Source organism: Castanea sativa, chromosome 7 (genome assembly GCF_040712315.1).
Source record: "Castanea sativa cultivar Marrone di Chiusa Pesio chromosome 7, ASM4071231v1".
NCBI lineage: Eukaryota > Viridiplantae > Streptophyta > Magnoliopsida > Fagales > Fagaceae > Castanea > Castanea sativa.
This window is the reverse complement of record NC_134019.1, coordinates 19,907,627-19,927,720: the sequence shown is the minus strand read 5'-3', so window position 1 is coordinate 19,927,720 and position 20,094 is coordinate 19,907,627. Positions and strand designations below refer to the sequence as shown.

Below are 20,094 nucleotides of genomic sequence, written 5' to 3'. Positions count from 1 at the left end.
TGACTTCTAACATCCTATATCTTAGTTAAAATTTTTAGATATCTATAAATAAAATTATTATTTTAAAGTATATAATTTATTTAAGAAAGTTTAAGGTTATTTATATTTATTTAAATAGAATCACAATTTCATTAAGGTTGGACATTTATTAATTATAATGAACATGTTTATGCTAGGAATTATCTCAAGTAATAATGAGAAAACAAACAAAGGTTTTGTTCCTACACTTTTGTAAACACCTAATTTTACAACCTGTATTTAACCTCATCTAGAGACAAAAGAGTAACTTTACATCCTAAAGGTAAAATTGTAACTTTTGACCGTAATTTCATTCACTTCATATACAAAAAATCTTAATAATCAAAACTATGGGTCACAGGCTCCAATAGAAACCATTGGATTAAAAGATATCATGAATTCAAGTTTTAACTACTAAGATATATCCACAAAGTTGAGTCTGATCACGTGTGATTATGAGCAATTGATTTTAATTGATACCATGAGTATTCAATTTAAAATCGAGGATGTGTGTCATAATCCTATTTGATTGAACTATAAATAATTTCAAGGTTGCATGCATTTGATTAATTCGATTATCAAATATTAATGATTTATCAATTATTGTTGTAATTATCCTTTAAAAGGGGCAATTAGGCAAACTTAAGGGATTTTAAGGCCAAAATAAATGTGATTGGGTTAAAATGACATTTGCTCACTCTTTTGTCAATATCCTTGAATCATTACTAATGAAAAGTTAAAATGTATTGTTCCTTTTTTTACGTGTTGATGCTAATTATTTGACCATAATAGGTTTAGACAAATGGTTTATCATTTTGTTTATATTTTTATAATTTGATAGTTGGAAGAAGAGTATTTGTCAATTGAGTTACAATCCTCTTAGCAAAAAGTATTATAATTTAATGGGCACATCTTGTAAAAATGAGGAGATTGAATGTTTGATCATATCCTTTGATATGTTAAAGAAAATTACTTAAGTTTTAGGACCAAAAAATGTAAAAAGAAAACCAACAATGCTGCTAAAAGTCCGTTTGGGATCTGCTTATTTTGTTGAAACTGAAATTTTTTTACTGAAAATGCTGCAGATAAAGGTAAAAATTAGCTGAAATAATACAATAGAACCCATAAATAATACCAAGAAGTGCAGTGAAAATCATGAATAATAGAAAAATAAGTTGAATAGTAAAATAAGTTGGCAAAAATAATTTTTACCAAACGCACACTAAATATATCAAAATGGAAATTTCATTTATATCATCTAAAACTTACGAAGAGAGAAATAGAAAAAAGAGAAAGCTCTACTTTATTTCTGTTTGGTAGAATTTACTTTGTAACCCTATGTTTTGGAAGGTATCATTTTGTTTTTTTCATTATATATAATATAATATAATATAATAGAGAAAGCCCATTTATAAAATAATAATAAAAACGGAGAAAACCCAGGCCGAGAGAGTAAAACGATACATTTTCCAAATGGAAAGAGTGAAAAAATAACGAAATGTTGAAACGGGTGTAATATATAATAATGGAATTAAATTAGTAAATATTAGATTTAGTTCCAATAAGACAAATGGAGAGGTCAACATCTAAACTTTTTCAACAAGAGAAGAGGGCCTGGATTTTTGAGGGCATGACTTTTCTTATTTTTTTGAAGAAGCGGGCCCATGACTTAAATATAAAAATGGACCACAAAATGGTCCAGGTACTTTTTCAGATACAAAAATGATACAAAGTGATATGCTCCACATATATCGTTCCAAATGCCTGGGAAAAACTGGCCTAGCACTCTTTTCGCTTGTTCTAGAGTACAACTTCTATAAAAATCTTTTAAGTTTAGAATTTGGTTTTGAACATATTATTTAGTTGAAATTAAAATTTTTGTTGTTGAAAGTACTATAAATAAAGTTAAAATGTAACTGAAATAGTACAGTATAACTTAGGAATAATACTAAAAAGTGCAATAAGACTCATGAACAATACCAAGAATAAGCTAAATAGTAATAAAAAAAAAAAAATAGCTTTTTAAAAATCTTTTAAATTTAATACCTACTTTGATTAATTTAGCTTACAGTGCAATATTTGGATATTGGGAAAATTTTTATTATATTCAAGTGTGGTCTAAATCAAGTTCCAATAATTGTTAACCTTTAGTTTAAGAGGTCACACTCAACTAATTTGATGTTAAGATCATCAAAAAAAAAACTAATTTGATGTTAAATATGTTCATGTTTTCTTGTTATACCAAAAAATAAATATGTTTAGTGAGATTTTCAGCTGTAAACCTACTAGCATTAAGACATGCACTAAAAATAAATATCACTTCTCCAGAAAGTAGAAACATGTGAAAAAGAAAGCAAAAACACATGAAAATTATTGGGTATGCTATTGGTCTCATTTGGCTCTTATAAGTAAAGTGACCTCATTCACAATTGATCAATCAATTACTTGAAGAGTCATACACATATCTAGGAGACGATCAATTACTATTCATGATTCACCTTTTGATTGTTATTTTTAGTAAAGTGAGAAAAATGGACTAAAAAGAGTCATTCACAATTGATCAATCAATTACTTGAAGAGTCATACACATATCTAGGAGATGATCAATTACCAAAAGAGTTCTACTTCTAGATATTCACACAACCACCACCCCCCCCCCCCCCCCCAAAAAAAAGGTAAAAAGAAAAGAAAAGAAAGGAATGCAATTTGATTTATTCGACTTAACTAGCCCTAACATTTTAAAAGCTTTTTGATTAGTTTGCTTCATGGTGATCGGTGAATACCAAATTATATTCATATGATGCAATTTTGACAACAAAAAACATATAATTTGAAATCTTGCTTTATATCTTTATATATATATAGAGAGAGAGAGAGAGAGAGAGAGAGAGCCAAGAAAAGATCTAGTTAAATATGGATGAAACCTGTGAAGTGCTAATCTTGAGTTGCCAAGGAAGACTAGGAAATAGAACAATCCAACCTAGAAAAATTCAAAATTCAAAATAAAAAACAAAAGAAAAAGGAAAACAGTGGGAGCAAGTTAATATTACGAATTATGATATCACTTTTCTCAAGTTGGTGCAAGAATCTGGATTGCAAAATCAAAGGAAGCTCACAGAAGTCTTATTGCAAGTAAGATTGACTTGAAAACATTTTTAGACCTTAAGGCTTAAACCAAGTGTACACAAAAGCACCATTCTTGATAAAGAAATGTTGCGGCAAATATGTAATACTGGCAATCACGCAAAGATAAACAGAACCTATTGCAGAATTTGAATCAATTTATCAATAGTATGACTTGCCATCAGTCTCAAACCTACACTCGACCTTTTCCAACACCCTCTACCTCATTTTCCATTGTAACAAATTGACCTTTGATTCATCAATAAAAATGATTAAGCATCTAAAATTTACCATATACACATGCAGACTCTTAGAATCAGCTGGTGTAAACAAATTGGTCTTATAGAAAATTGATTACAACTCTGAGCTAGCATTTGTATTTACTTAGCCATGGCCATTTTTCTTTTGTATTTGAGAAAAGAGAATCCATGTATGCTCCTTGACCTTCACTATACTTCAAATTCATTTAGGAAAAGGTAGCCTGCAACACATAGAAAGATGCACTAAGGCAAAGAGTTTCTCTATAGTAGCAGCATGCATTTCTAGGCATGCAGTCAATGATGATAGTTAAGTTGCTAAACAAACAGAAACATTGCTCATTGATGAGTTGAAAGTGACATCAACTTGTGGTTGCAACCATTAATTTCACCAACAAATTTATCTTTCAGAACCAGATAAGCCCATATAGAACTGTAAATTAGAATATAGTACATATTGTAATGCTAAATCCAGAGAAATAACTAAACGTAAGGACAAATTTATCTGTCTGGTCAAGTTCCTCTAGTGAAACTACAACTCTATACTATATGGCCCCTAAATATTGAGGTTTGATTCAAATATCCTTTAATTGAATTCTGAATATTATTACATACTTTATCCAGAAAACTAAAAAATTTTAAGAATTTCACAAACTTACCCCAACTTGAGAGATATGTCTGAACTGTCATTGTCTTGAGGATCAGATGAGCTACAAATATTGGTGACTGACTCAGATGACTGACCTTGTTCAAGTACATGTGTTTGAGCGCTAAACAGATTTTCCATCTGTGGAAGAGACATTTTTTATTACTGAGATAGGAAAAGAGGAGGAAGAATTTTTTTCTAAAAAAAAAAGACCTATTACCTGTTTTAATCGTTGGTTTTCTTCCATCAATTGGGCTCCCTGCATTAAAAGAATAAGATGAGCAGAGAGCCACTACTAAGACTTCTTAGCCTTAAATACAAAATATAATTTAATTACTATGGTATATTTACCTAACTTCTTATATAAGAAATCGATACTTTTTTTGAGGGGGACAAAATTGATATAGGTCAGGTGATAGGATAAACAATATAACATTCACGTCTGAATTTATGTTGACAGTGGTTTCAACTAAAGGTTCAACGGTGGTTGTTAGTTGTTGTTAGCCATGTGAACTCCTCCTTTCTCTACCCATTGAGCTAGCCAGTGCAGAAAAAGACCACGATTTTTATGAATTTGCCCCAACTTGCATTAACATTATGACAAAGTTTTACAGCTATTTTCTGACATTTGCTAAAGATATGGATTTAGGGTTTAAGCTCATTACATTATACTAGTCCTAATTGTACAGTCCTAACTATATTACTGTAATCCTAGGGTTAACACAGAGTTAGTCTACTACATGTTCCCTTAATTAAGGACACTATTATACACATAATTCAATAATAAAGATTTGTTTAAGACTTTCTGCTGTTAACATAGACCTCTAAGACAAAACCACCTTAATTTCTTGTGTTCTTTCAACTTTTCTTAGTTTCTTTTTGCCACCTAATATTTCAATATTTTACCATGATATCATTATGGAGCAGATCATCACTAAAGTACGAAGATGCTTTTCATTGAAACCATATGACCTTTTGCTTAAGGGCACTGATCTGTTCTGGAACTGTCTTGAAAACATTATAATAATTGTATGAAATGACTTGCAAGGATTTAAAGTTTGGACCATGACCTTTTGCTGAAGTGCAGTGATCTCTTCCAGAAATCTTTCACCCTGAAAGACAAAAAAGTTTTTTTTTTATATATAGAGAGAGTACATAAATTTCAACACTCCATTATAATGCCGGCAAACAGAGATAAAAAAGAGAGATGTGCCTTTGTTTCTGTAACACGGCTCAGGCCTACTTCAAGCACTTTCTCTAGTTTGTGTAATTCTTCTATATCCATTCCATGAAGCTCTTCTCCCTTAATCCTCCTGTTAGGTGTAAACATTTCTCAACATTAATTTATTGTGGTATATACATGTCTATAAAGTAACAAGATGATAGTGACGTGGTTATAATACCTCAGTTCATGTGTCTTGTCCTCAATTTCCTTGCTCAACATGGCGTAGGAGGTACCGTTCTCAAGCTAACATAATTAATTGCCGTCCATGAAGATTTTTGTAATGTGATTTGTACCGAGCACTTTTAATGTAACAATGGTTCTAAAATTTGTAAGCATTTAGTGCCTTAAATAGGAAATTTTTATGGCAGCCCGAAATTTTAGGGTCATCATTCTGGGAGTGCTAAAAGTAGTCTTCTAAGTAGTTCCAAAAAACATACCTAGCATTTCTTATGGTGTTAGGATTTTCAATCAAATGTAATTTTCAAAGTATTCATGAAAGTTTCATGAGAAAGATTTAGAGTCATGTTTCCTTATGACAATGATAAAATCACCTACATTAACGTTAAGATGAAAACATTGGAAGAAACTTGAGAGGTTTAAATCATTTTTGCTATTTATGGTAATTTTAAGTTATGACCAGATCTACACTACTTTTACGGTAAATTCCTTTGTTTAGGAAATTATTTAATCATTTTTGGTATTTATGGTATGTGGCTATGTGCATGTCTTTACTTTAACAAGTTGATAGCAATGTAGTTATAATACCCCAGTTCATGCGTCTTCTCTTCAATTTCCTTTCTCAACATGGTGTAGGGTAGGTACATTTCTCAAACTAACATAAAGGACTGCCGTTCATGAAGATTTGTGTTATAAGATGTGAGCGCCATTGATATTATCAACATGTAAGCAGTTCTAATCCTGCCTTCTATAAGTAATTTTTAGGGTTGGCCGAAATGTTAGGGTCATCATTTTAAGAGTGCTACAAGTAGTCCTCTAAGAGCACTAACATTTGGGGTGTGAACACCCCCTAGTTGCTGTTTTACAACCAAAACCATTAAAAACATGCTCCATCTAGGTTGGTATATGTGAACAGTAAGCTTCTTCATATACAACCCACTGGTCACAGTTGTAAACTTAAAAATCTAATATTTTATTCTCTCTCTCCCTCTCTTCTCTCTTCTCTCTTCTATGACTCTCCCTCTTTTTTGTCTATCTCCACTCCTTTGTCTATCTCTCTCTTTCTATGTCTCTCCCCCTTCTCTTTATATTTGATTTTTTTTTCTCTCCTCTATCTCTTTCTCGGTTGTTTTTGGTTGGGTTGAGTCGGTGGTTACTGGAGCCGGGGAGATCATGTTTGGGCTTCAGTTCTGGTCATTTGTTCTTGGGTATGGGTCACAGTGGAGATCGGATTTGAGCTGTGGGTTTTGTTCCTGGGTATGGATCATGTTTTGTTTAAGTCATTTGTTCTTCGGTATGCATTTTGTTCTTGGGTATGGGTCACGTTGGAGATCGGGTTTGAGATTTGGTTTGGGTTTTAGTTCTGTCTCTCCCTCTTCTGTTGATTGGGTTTCAATTCCGGTGGTGGTCAATGTAGAGAGTGGTGGAGCCGTGGAGATCAGATTGGGGCTTGGGTTGAATCGGTTGCAGGGGAGGCTGTGGTGGTGGTGGGTATTTGCGATTGGTTGCAGGGGATGGGTATTTTGGATGTGATTTTTTTTGTGGGTTCAAATTTGGATGAATTAGGATTGAGGATTTCAGTTTGGTGTTCCAATGGTGGGTTTGGGGATTTGGTTTGGTGTTTCAATGGTGTTTTAGAGGTGATGGTAGTGGTGGTGTTGTTATTGTTTGGTTGGTTTGGTGCTTCTTGGTGGTTGGTTCGGTGGTGCTGGTGTTTTAGTGAGTTTGGTTGTTGAGAAGAGAGATAGAGATGAAGAGATGAGAGATAAATCAAAAGTTATTTTTATCGTATTTGTTTTGTAATTTATATTATTTTACTTGGTTGTATGTAAAAATAAAAACTAGGATGTTGAGTGAGTTGTGAAATGGTTTGGTAAAATAGATAATGTGGTGTTTGAAGATGTAAAGTAGAGACTGGTATGCATCCCCGGATGTTAGTGATTTAAGTGTTCCAAAAAAATATACTTAGCTTTTCTTATAGTGGTACAGTTCTCAATAAAATGTAAGTTTCAAAATTTTCACGAAAATTTCATGAGATATTGGATTAAGAAGTAATCATGCAAGGCTTCATTATGACTATGATAGATTTACGTGCATCAATGTTAAAATGAAAACACTGGAAATAAGAATATTAAGATGTATAGAAGAAAATAGTCAAAATACACATAAAGATAAGATTAAAAATAAGGATATTTGCTTAAAGTTAGGGGTGGTCAAATTTAGAGGAGAGCAATTAATGCACCTGTAAGAAAGAGCAAGTTGATTCAAGTTGAGGTAATGAAACAAGGTAGAAGAAGACAAAAAAACACATTAATAGAAGTATACTTGTTAAGTAAGTAAGTAACAAAGACTATGGATTTGGATAGAATAGAATGAAGGGGAAATACATGTGGTTGACTAAACTATTGAGAATCCAAAATTGAACCTAAAAATTTTTGGGACTGAAACTTTGTTGTAGTTGTATGGTAATTTTAAGTTATGGCCATGACCTATGCCACTTTTCAAAAAATTCTTCTATTTAGGCATTCATTTTCATCATTTTTGCAATTTATGGCTTTTTTTTTTTTTTTTTTTTCTCTTTTTGTTAATAACTTTCAATTAAAAATTCAGAATAAGATCCCATTTGTTTTGGAATGTTTTCTAGGGTATGTAGGATTTGATTTCGTAAATGTTATAATTTTGATAATTTTGGTGATTTTTCATATTTCTAGCCTCATTTTTTCTTGACACAAATTAGGGTGTTTTAGGGTCTACTAGCCTCCCTATGATTTATTTTCCTATTTATATGCATGGTAGCCTCCAAGGTAATTCAAAATTTCATTAATAAAAATTTCAAAAAGTTTTTTCTCCATTCATTCTAGTGAACTTCAAATTTCTCCTTGTGATTTAAAGGGACTTTTTACGAATTCAAAAGTTATTATATTAAAGTATACGTAATCTTTCACTAATGACTTTCCAACTATGTCTCTTATTCACCAACTAAAAAACTTTAAAACATCATACCTGTAGCTCTAGAGAGAGCTGGTCCATTTTGCAAAGATTCTCTGGCTGTAGATTGTGCCTTTCAATTACCTGCTGCATACTTCATACAACGAAAGGATAGCACATTCAATTCTTTTATCTATCTCTCAATAAAATGAAAGTATGAACTTATAAACTATTAGTATGTATTTCTGACTCAAATCTAAGGGAAAAAATTTTGAGCCAGTGACTGAAGAATTAATTATTAATCTAGTGTAGGCATATCTGCCATTGTCTACAGACCAATTGTATTCCCAATTAAAATGTGAACCACAGATGATATTTATAATGATTCACACAAGCAATATACAAACTTCTAATTTGGTCAAACTATAAAAGGTGAACATCTATATGATCCCCCAAAACTATTTATATTGATTGACACAAGGGGTACATTATGATGCAGGGAGCATTAAAATTATCTAAGATTTTATTTTTGAATGTAAAAGTTTTTTTTTAATTTTAAATTTTAAATTTGGGTTTAATTTTGAGGGTTTTAAGGGATTTGATTAGGCATATTCTATATTGGTGTTATCTCGAAACCCTATTAAACTAGTGCCCTTGTAATGGTGAATGGCAATACAATTTGAATAAGAATAATTTGATGATTTGAGAATGATTACTTTAACTCTTTTGGTAGTGATGCCAAATACCCTTAGGTGATGATGCCTAGGGTTTGCAAGCAGATTCTAGGAGGTGAAGCCTAGGGTTTTTCCCGTTTATCCTTTTATTCTTCTTTTATCCTTATTTTCCTATTACATTCTACATCAAATTATTATCAACTTGGTATGAGGACATCTGATACCCTCCACCCATTCCAAATTAGTCCCAAAAAAAAAGTCCATCCATTAGCCCAATTTCCAAAAGAAGAAGTGAGATTAGCCCATTAAACCCAGAAGTCAAACCGTGCACATCTAGTGTTCTTTAGCTTTTAGCAGCAAGTAAAGTTTCAATCTTTGTTTTTTCTGTCTCTTTGAGCTAAAAATGACTTCCTTTAATAGAGATTTTGAGGAGCATCAATCTTAAGGAGGATGGGAAAAGCCTCCTTAACCCTCACTCCTCCATTAATGACCTCCTCCCTCTTGTTGATAAATTTAAAAATTTGTTAGCAAATGTGAATCAAGCACCATCCAAGTCAATGCAAGATGCATTTTTACCCTCAATGAAGGCATTGATCACTAATGAACTTCTGAGACATGCTGAAATGGATGTGAAGATTTCAGTTGCATCTTGCATTACTGAGATTACAAGGATAATAGCACCAAATACCCCATATAATGATGAGCAAATGAAGGAAATATTTCAGCTAATTTTAGCAGTATTTGAAAAATTTTCTCATGTGTCCAATTGTTGTTGTACGGAGGTTTCACTTCTTGATACTGCTGCAAAGGTCAGGTCATGCTTGGTGATGCTAGACATTGAGTGTGATACTATGATGCATTGGTTGTTGAGAAGTTTCAAATTTTCTAAAAAATAATTAGGTCCAACTATTCATCTGTTGCAGTTTCGACCATGGAAACAATTATGTCTCTAGTCATGTATGAAAGTAAAGAAATTTCCTTCAATCTTCTTAGTCTGCTTTTAGCTAGTGTAAAAAAGGAAAATCAAAATGTTTCACCTATTTTGTAAAATAATGGCATCCACTCAAAAACTACCCCACAAGCTTGAGGGTAAAGTTTCACACATGAGAGAGTTGTGGCACCAAAAATTGGTTATGCAAAGGAGATGCACGTGCCAACAAGCATCCAGTTAGAACATCCTCAACCATGTGTAGTAGACCTATTAAACTTCTTGGTGAGTCAATGCTTGATGAGGTGAAAGTTCAACAAGAGAGCAAAACTTTTGAGAGTGCAAATGATGTGATAGTAGAATTTATTGAATGTGCTAAAATCAGCCCTCTATGGTGCATGAAGATAAACAGCTTGATGAAGTGGAGAAAGTGGATACTATGGTGGTTTAAAATCATATTGTGTTGATTTTAAACATTTATTTTTTCATTTCCAAAGAGTTTCATGATGTGATGGAATGCAAAACATTGCTATTCTATGTGCTCCTAGAGGTGGTTCCTCTATCAAGGCAAGTACTACCTGCTAGAGTTATGATCCTTCTCTACTTCAAAATTCAAGGTCGAGTTTTCTCCAACCAGGGAGTATGATGCAAGGAGCATTAAAACCATCTACGATTTTATTTTTTTAATGTCAAAATGATTTTTTTTTAATTAAAATTTTTGATTTCATTTTAATGTTGAGAGTTTTAAGGGATTTGATTAAGCATTTTCTATATTGGTGTAATCCCTAAACCCTATTAAACTAGTGTTTTTTGTAGTCATGAAAGGCAGTACAATTTGAACAAGATTAATTTGATGATTTGAGAATGATGGCTTTTTTTTGTTTTGTTTGGTGGCAATGCCAAACACCCTTAGGTGGTAATGCCTAAGGCTTACAAGCAGATTCTAGGTGGTGAAGCTTAGTGTTTGTCCTATTTATTCTTTTATTCTTTTTTTATCCTTATTTTTCTACTGTATTCTACATCACATTAATTTCTTACTTATTTAGTAAATTTCTAATTTTGCATACATCAAATAAAATGACTTAGACTTTTGGATTTGGTTCTAGCTATTGCATTAAAATGTTACAGAATCACTGCTTGCAGGTTAAATTTCATAGAGTTAATACTGTTTTAGTTTTGGAAATTTTCAAGATTGAAAAGATTCTATAAAATTCAAAGTAAGACTTCACAAATCTCGTGATATTATTTTTTCATGACAGTTAATCATGAAGCCCTACGAAATCCTAGACATCTAGGTATGCGCTTATTGTTATTTAAATTAGTGTTGCTGAAAATTTTATCATTAATTACACTGAAATTGCTTTTGAAAATGCTTTATTCGGTTGACTGCAATGCTTAACAACTACAATCAATAATGAATTGATAAGTCCCACAAACACACTGTAAAGAGCACAATTATGATGGAAAAGACCATGTTATTATCATCAATAAGAATTTTCGAGTCATGGAATTTATCTTCAATTGAAACTGAAGTAATTAACCTGACTGTCTATAGTCCTTGATTAAGAATTGTGTGACTAGCCTTGATTAGATGGTAAAGTTTCTTATGTTTAGGAACATCTAATTCTTTTCTTTTATATGTAAATGAAGAGAAAACACTTTTGTCCACCCTTGATGTTACCATTTTCCTACTTGTGATGCTTGTTGGAATGGTAGAATTCTGTGTCACCTTTTATGTTCTTGAAAAAATATTTTGTGTACTTGGGGCATTGCCTCCAATTTGCTAGTTTGTGGTTTTGTATCACTTTTACTAGTAATTCCAGTTCATTTAAGGTACCGTATCTCAAAGGGGTAAACTAGAGTACTCTATATCTTTCCCTATGATGTCCTACTTAATTAGGTCATGTTTTGAACATACACAAATACGGTACCCCGTTGAGATTTCAAGCAGACATACCATGCTCGTGATCATATATTTTCTATGAGATCCTGACTAGTCCACTGCGAAGCCTCATTTGATCAAAGAATTTGGTTATGTACTCTCCTTATAAATACATGTTCCATCCATATCTTAGAACTTTCTTTTAGAAGTCTCAAATTGCATTCTTTGAGGAAGGGTTTGGCATGATTAGCTTATGAAGGGTTTAACCTTGAGGGAGAGAGACATTTAACCACACTATCCAACCAACGAGGAAAAGGCTATTCTTAACAAGCTCGCAATAACGTAAAAAATTTAAAAGGTGACAGAAAAATGGCATCATTTTATTGGGGATTAAACAAAGGTTCAGGCATGGACATTTGAAATTGAAAGTAGTTGGAACTCATTGAAAAGAAGGTGACTAAAGTTCCTATTTTCTCTTTCCCAAAATTTTCAAACATGTCACGTTGCCAAGAGCAATTGCCAAAATACTGGGTTGTACATGTCATTTCCAATTCCTAAGGCACTCTGGGAAGATGTCTCTGTGAGTATTGTTGTGAGTTTTCCAGAGACGAAAAGGATTATTGCAAGAGTCTAGATGCTTATCATGTGACAGATTTTTACCTTTGAGAGATTGTAAAACTTCATTGTATTTTAAAGGCTATGACATTAGATCAAAATACAGAAGTTCAGAATCCATTTTGGGCACAACCTTTAGTTGATGTTAGCAACTAACCTTCAACATAGTTCAACTTGTCATCCTCAAATTGGACAAGCATAGGTTGCTAATTAAGGTTTAAGTGATTTTCAGAGAGTTATCCTTCTAACTCAAGTTGAATTTGCGTACAATCGGTTTGCTAGCCAAACTACCAATTATAGTCCATTTAAAGTTGTGTATAGTCAAAATCATATTACCCTTCAAAACAAAAATCTTATTAATGCTTTTGTCATGGAATTACTGCTTACTACTAATCATTTTAGTGGAGATAAGGAGGAAAGAGTTAAGTATTCAAAATTGCTGCTCATAATTTTAGTGGAGACATTGAGGACAGAGTAAAATATATAAAGAAGTTGCATGAAAATGTTCAAGACTGATTTCTCAAACAAATTTAAAAGTACCAAAAAAGTAAGCAAACAAACATAGAAAACCAGCTACTTGTAAGGAAGGTGATTTGGTGTGGTATCATCTTTAGAAGTAAGGAAGGTGATTTGGTGTGGATCAATCTCTAGAAGAATTCTTTCTAGGTGGATATCTTGCTAACTTTTGCCTAGAGTTGATAGTCCTTTCAAAGTAATTCAATGTTTTAGCAAAAATATATACAAACTATGTAAAGTCTAGTGAATAGGTCTTGTTAGCTGTTTTTTAAATATTTGGTCATACATTTACTTTGTATATTTTGTCTTGAAATGTAAGTTATTTCATGAATAGTTGTTCCAAGTAAATCCTGTTTTAAGTCCTAGGTCATGTATGAAATTAAAAGAGAGAACCTTCTACCTAAGAAAATTTTTGTAGATACCCCACCCTTATACGAAAAAACCTAACAACACAGGATAAACAAGGTCCTTCCTGCTCATTGTTTAACAAATAGTGAACCAATAGGGAAAACTTTAAGATTGTGAACCAAATTTTATAATTTTTTATTACATATAATTTTTTATATTCCCTTCCTTTTCCCCTAAAATCAAAATCTATTGATCTCTTCACACATTGCTTGCTATTTTCTAAATGTGTTTCTTTTTTCCCTTCTTTATGGGTATTAAGCAATGGAAATTCTAAAATGGAGTTTGAAGTTTATTCTATTTCCCCAAATTTGAGTGAACGATACTAACAAGTTAAACCAAAGTTTCGAACTCCCTAATGTTGTACATTACATGACAGGCAACGCACGCATTAGAGCGTGATGGAACACCCTTATATCATGCCAATTTCATTTTAACGGAGCACCTCTGTATGGTTTCATATAAGCTGACTTGACAATTATGTGGCACCAAAACTTTAATTTGATTTCAAGCAAAATATAATAATTTAATTTTATCATTAAACCCTAAAAGACTATTAAAAATAATAATTAGAGCCTAAATAAAATTAAAATGAAATTAAAAAAAATAGAGTTACTTTCATTAGGTCATCCTTTCAAGTATGATGTTTAGGCATATCTAATGCTATTTGTTAGAGTCATATTTTTCATTTGTTGACATATCTTTTGAAAAAACGTATTTTACTTGTATTTAGGTAGTTCTAAGTGGATTATAGAATATCATGAAGTATGTCTCTTAGCTATAACAAGTTGTATTATTGAAGACATGAAGATTTCACAATGAAACAAGTGAGAAAAGCTGAAAATAATGAACCTGACATAAGCTCGACACAAGGCTTCTATCAGGAATTAATGAAGAACCTTGATACCTCTCACTACCTCTCGATCTATCGAGCTTCGCGGATCTAGAATTTTCAGATCTATTTTTCGGCGCATGATGACTTGTACTTCTAGGGGATATAAAAGGTCTATTTTAAAGTCATCATAATACATAGAGGCTCAATTAGAGAATCTATACACCTATTGTGAAGCTATTGCATTCTTATGCGTGACCAAGTGCTTTCTTCTCTACAAGTGTATTGAAGAACTTTGCATCCAAAAGCAAAGTTTGGCAAGACACTTAGAATCTAAAGGTTTTTGATTAAGTAGAATTATAACAAAGTACATGGAATATAATATTGGCAAAAGTTTAAAAAAAAAAAAAAAGATAAAGGGGGGGGGGGGGGAATGACTCAATGGTCAAGAGATATTAAAAAAATGAAACTATCTATATCTTGAATCAATAATTCATAAAGATGGGAAATTGAAGATGATGTAAATTATAGGATAAGAGAAGAGTAGATGAAATGGATATATGCATCAGGAGTATTGTATGATTGTAGAATATTTACCAAGTAAAAAGGAAAATTTGATAAGACAACTATAGCATGTTCATAAAATGAGTGTAATTGAAATGAGATGTTATGATAGATAAGTGGATACACAAAAAGATAGGATTGGAAATAAGGAAATTCGATTAAAGGTAGGGTAGCCCTTATTGATGAAATGGTGAGGATAATTGATTGAGATTATGGTTAATACACCGGTAAAAAAGAATGAGTTGTTTCAAGTTAAGGGAACAAAAAAAGGGAAAGGAAGACCAAAATTAATATAAGTAGAGTAGTTTTTTTTAGAGAAAAGGAAATATCAATTATAGAAGGATCAGAGACATGACTTTCATGGATAAGAATGGGGAAAAAATACATGTGCCTTCTCTAACTAATATAAAGAGAATCCATAGCCAATGCCAAAAATTTTGGGGTTAAGGCTTAGTGGCTGCTATAGTTGATGTCCTCCACCCCCAATTTAATATTAACCTCACTACCTTTAACCAAAAGGTTCAATTCTACATACTTAGCTCATGCATTATATTATATTAAATGTTCCAACTTATCACTCACATGAAATCCTAGGGGTTGGCCTACTGATTCCTAAGTGTTGAGAGATCCATGAGCTTTTGAGTTCAAAGTTCCTAAACAACATCTTGGAAACCGCAAAAAATTCCGCCTTATAATTACCTAGTGTGTACAAGGTGTATAAATATAATTACCTAGTGTGTACAAGGTGTATAAACTATATACGGGAGAATAGTCAAACAGCCGTAGATCTTTATGAGGTGATTTACAAACCCAAAAAAGTGGCTTTTTACTCATGCTGCTAAGCAAGTTTTACAATTACTTTTCGGAAAAAATTCTTGTGCATGGAGCATATCCTCTCGGACTGCCTTCAATTCCCTTCAGTGTGGGTGACAAATGCAGCTTGATTCTAGTGCAATCGAGTGTGTTTAAAGAGATTTTTCCCCCTTCTCGCATTTAGATATAGTTATGATTTCGTCCATTAGAGTAGAAGGAGTTTTTTCTATGGTAATGATAGAGTAGATGTTAGAAATGGCATTGCTAAGGGTAGCACAAAACATCAATTTTGAGGGCGATTAATGTTTCTGCTCTAGGAGGCTAATTGGGAGAGAGATTAGTGTTTTTGATATAGGAGACATGTAATATGTAGTCCATTTGGACAAAGAAATATGCAAGCATATAAAATAATGTCTCCCCCAAAAAGGGCAATCAAATTCTAAACACATAATTTAGAAGTTCTCTATTCTTTATGTACTATTGGACACATTTCAAAAATGTATTATTGCTCATTTACTATAATAATTTATTCAACTATGACACTAACTATACTATATAGTATTGAATGTTGGGTTGTTAAAAGGCAATATATTTATAAAATGAGTGTAATTGAAATAAAAATATTAAGATAGATATGTCCAAATATAAAGAAAGATAGAATTTAAAATGAGGAAATTTTATTAAAAATAAGTGTGGCCCCTATTGTTGAAAAGATGAGAGAGAGTATAGATGGTTTGGTCATATTCAAAGAAAAATGATTAATGCTCCAGTGAGAAGAAGTAAGTTAATATAAGTTGAGTGGATGAAAAAAGATATAGAAAACAAATATATATATATATATATATATATATAAATATATATCATTAATAAAAGTAGTAAAAAAAGAATATGTCAATAAAGGAAGTAGTGGATAAAATAGAATAATAAAAGAGAATACATGTTGTTGACACTAATTAGTTTATTGAGGATCCATAATCGACCTTAAAATTTGGAGAGTAAGGCTTAGTTATTGTTATTGTTGTTATCGTTGTATTGCTATATATTTTATATAGAGTAGAATAATTTGTTTCTTCCTTCTTAATCAGGACTACTTGACAATCTCAATTTACAAATTGCACTGTTCGAAATTACATCATGCACTCACAATGTAAGTCTAATTAATGATGTTATTTGTTAGTAGAATAACACTACAACTAAGTTGATATTGACATGTTATTTGTTAGTAGCATTTCCATCTTTTTAAAGTTGTTCAGAGCTCTTTGTCTACTTCTTTTGATGTTTGTTTACTGAAAATTGTTAATCACTCATTTTTGTGTTTGGAATCCCTAGCATTGGGTTTAATGTATTCAAAACCAATAGTGTTTCAACTGGCATATATTGCTCTAAATTAAGGTCAAATAATCCATTTAGATTTGCAAGATATTTTATGAAGAAATCCTTACAGTAATCATATGAATAGATTACTCGGGATAACAAAAGTGGATTCAATCAGGTGGAAGTGCAAAAGCATAAAGACCACTAGGCATTAAAGGAAGAGTTGAAGCAGCTAATTGAAGATTTACAATAAGCAAAGGCAACTATAAAACTTGGGGGCAATAATATATTTAGATTATATACAAGCTAATACGCACTAATTAGCAATATTACAAGACACAGTAACCGGCTTATAGAAGTTTAAAAAATGTAGCAGCAACATACGCTAAACCCTTGAAGGTGATATTAAAGTCTATCTCTCTTTGGCATAAGAATAATTTTTTTTTTTTTTTCCTTTGGTAGTAGCTATAATATTTCATGGTACTTTTTTCTTTATTTAATATTACGTAGTACAATTTTTTAATCCCTACTTGGGTTCGTTCAGTTTTTTTTTTTTTTTTCTTCTTAGAAATGATATAATCCTAGTGATTGCATGAACTAAACGAAAAAGGAATGGACAATGACATATTATTCTATAAATAGAAAAAGGGTTTTTCTATAAGTAGAAAGAGAGAAACCTGGAGCTGGCGTAATCAAAGAGCTTTCCTGTGGCAGAAAAGACCATGAGAGCAATTTCAGCATCGCAGAGAGTTGAGAGCTCGTAAGCCTTCTTAAAAAGCCCCCTTCTCCTCTTTGAGAAAGTCACCTGCCTTGCCGTTGTGTTGTCAATCTTCTTAATCTGAATTTTCTTTCTCACCATTTTTCCCGTGTAAGTGATCAGACTCTTTGCATCAAATCAAACCAAATTATATCAGTCCAAACTAGTATTTTATAAATAGTATAATAATTTTTAGTACAAATAGTATATTTAGAGATTAGTTCGAAAATAAATGTTAGAAATAAAAATAAAAATAAAAAAATCTGTACGGAAGAGGAATAATTATCTTTGATAGAATCTCAATCAAAGTATCAGATTAAAATCGTGTCCTAGAGATAGCAAATCTGAAGTCCTATGCATTACTAATCTATTTGGTTCATGATTTACAATCATGAACAAAATTAAACACGAAAAACAAAAGACAAAAGAAGAAAAATGAAAGCAACAGTTAAATTAGTTTTTTTACTAAAAAGAGAAAGAGAGTTAGGATAAATTATAGACAGAAGAATAGGGGATAAATTTTAAATAAATAAATAAAAGATTCTTTAAAACTTAAAGAAATCAAAAACTGCACTTGCTCACCCAAAAAAAGAAGTAAAATAAAAACAAAATCTAAGCAAACCTTCACACAAAATGTCAATTATTTGAGCAGATCTTTTACAGGTCTTGTGGTTATAAAAGAGAGAGAGGGGTATGTACGTACTATGTACAAGAAAGGAAAAAAGAAAAGATTCCAGATGGGTTTTGCGTAAAAGAGAGAAAAAAAAAAAAAGAAAAAAAAAAGTGGCACTTTGCCAAATTTAGCCAAGAATCTGTAAGAGTGAACTATATCTCACAAAAAAAATTTACTTTTTACATATTTAAGTTTTACTTTTTACTTAAGTTCAATTTTTTTTTTTAATTTTTTAATTAAACTATCAATCTCAATATTTCATATGAATTGCATCAGGTGCAATACTCTAAGTATTGCACGTTGCACCTGATCTCAATCCGAGTGAAACCAACCCACGAAGAAGGAAAGCAAGAAGAAGTTTTAAAAGCACTGTGAATGTGTACGGTAAAGAAGATTTCAAGAGGAAGAAGAACAGTGAACCCTACCTTAGCTATATAGTACATCCAAGCTCATTGAGTTCGCAAATTAATTGCAATGGATGGTGGGAGATAAAGGGATTGGCCAGGTTTTCTATTTTCATCTTTTGCCTTTCTTTGTTTCAAAGTTATTGTCGTCTTTAGTGCTGCTATTGACGTCTCTCACAAAACCAGATACGAAGTCACCAATGGTTTTAAGGGAGAGAAAGAGGGAATGACTGACACCAATGGTTTTTTTTTTTTTTTTTTGACTGAGTAGGTTATTAGACCATTTACTTGAAAGTTCTACTTCTATTCAAATTATTAGCCCAACCTAGTATTCCAGATAAACTATTTACATTGAAAGTTGAGAGAGAGACCGAGAAGAAAAGAGATATGTATAGTAGTACAAAAATAAATTACTCAACCAATAAAATAAATGTTACGGATTTCGGAATGGCAAAGAGAAATAAAATGAAAGCTATGTATTAATAGTATTATTGTACGGAAAAGGAATATTGTCTTTGGTAGAAGTTTTAACTAAAGTATCAGATAAAAAATACAACAAATCAGGCTGCACCTTTTCTTTTTTTCTTTTTTGTGATAAAAACTGCACTTACTCAACCAATAAAAGATGGAAAAATAAAATAAAATAAAATTTGAGCAAAGGATGTATCCTTTTTTTTTGTTGGTAAATACGGGTGGTCCCTTACATAGCTCAGATAACTAACAAAATTGTTGTGTAGCATGGAACCACACTAGCTTAATTTTAACATTAAATTTATTATTATTATAAATTATATATTAAAGATATTTTCTTAATTCTTTTTAATGTTACATCGTAATCTCGAGATGAACACAACCATTATAAAAGTTCCCTTATTTACTTTTGAATCTAGTTTTTCCGTTTATCCCCATCAGATTAAACCGCCAAGTCCTATCTCTCTCCAACAGCAAGATTACGTCATTTTTTGCAAGGGTTACATTGAAAACATATATAATTTAAATGACTGGATTGAAAAATAAAAATTAAAACTATTGGAAAAAAAATTTAAAACTAGTTAAGATTAGATGATTCATTTTGTATTTAGTCTTCTAAAAAGCTAGGCAAAGATCCTTGTGAATAGGTAATATTACCCAATTCTTTCATAGAAGAGAACTTGAATTCAAATCATGTATGAAAAAAAAAAAAAACTCTACTTAGGTGCTATGTGGTTAAATTTGAAAACTAGAGAGACTAAAATAAAGTTCAAGACAAGGATATGGATTTTTTAAAAATAACTATAAAAACTATATTATTAGTTAGCCAAGGTTTGAAACAAATTTGGGATCTAACAAATCGAGTCATTTGG

General features: G+C 31.6%; 1 protein-coding gene across 1 annotated transcript; it reads right to left on the bottom strand.

Annotated features, from left to right (window-relative positions):
* Positions 1 to 3,262: 3,262 nt before the first annotated feature.
* LOC142643054 (MADS-box protein JOINTLESS-like) lies at positions 3,263 to 18,869 on the bottom strand. Its single transcript, XM_075817586.1, has 9 exons — positions 18,773 to 18,869; positions 17,595 to 17,800; positions 8,450 to 8,528; positions 5,448 to 5,512; positions 5,258 to 5,357; positions 5,115 to 5,156; positions 4,265 to 4,303; positions 4,058 to 4,185; positions 3,263 to 3,622 (listed from the first exon to the last, which is right to left on the bottom strand). Exons 1-9 carry the CDS (start codon positions 18,788 to 18,790, stop codon positions 3,604 to 3,606), a joined length of 696 nt encoding a protein of 231 aa, XP_075673701.1. The 5' UTR covers positions 18,791 to 18,869; the 3' UTR covers positions 3,263 to 3,603.
* Between the last annotated feature and the right edge of the window lie 1,225 nt (positions 18,870 to 20,094).

Excerpts from the sequence above, each read along its gene's own strand:
- LOC142643054 (XM_075817586.1), bottom strand. Across the intron at positions 4,304-5,114 it reads TCACTGCACTTCAGCAAAAG|GGAGCCCAATTGATGGAAGA; the intron begins GTCATGGTCCAA and ends CTTTTAATGCAG. Across the intron at positions 4,186-4,264 it reads AAAACCAACGATTAAAACAG|ATGGAAAATCTGTTTAGCGC; the intron begins GTAATAGGTCTT and ends TCTCTTCCACAG.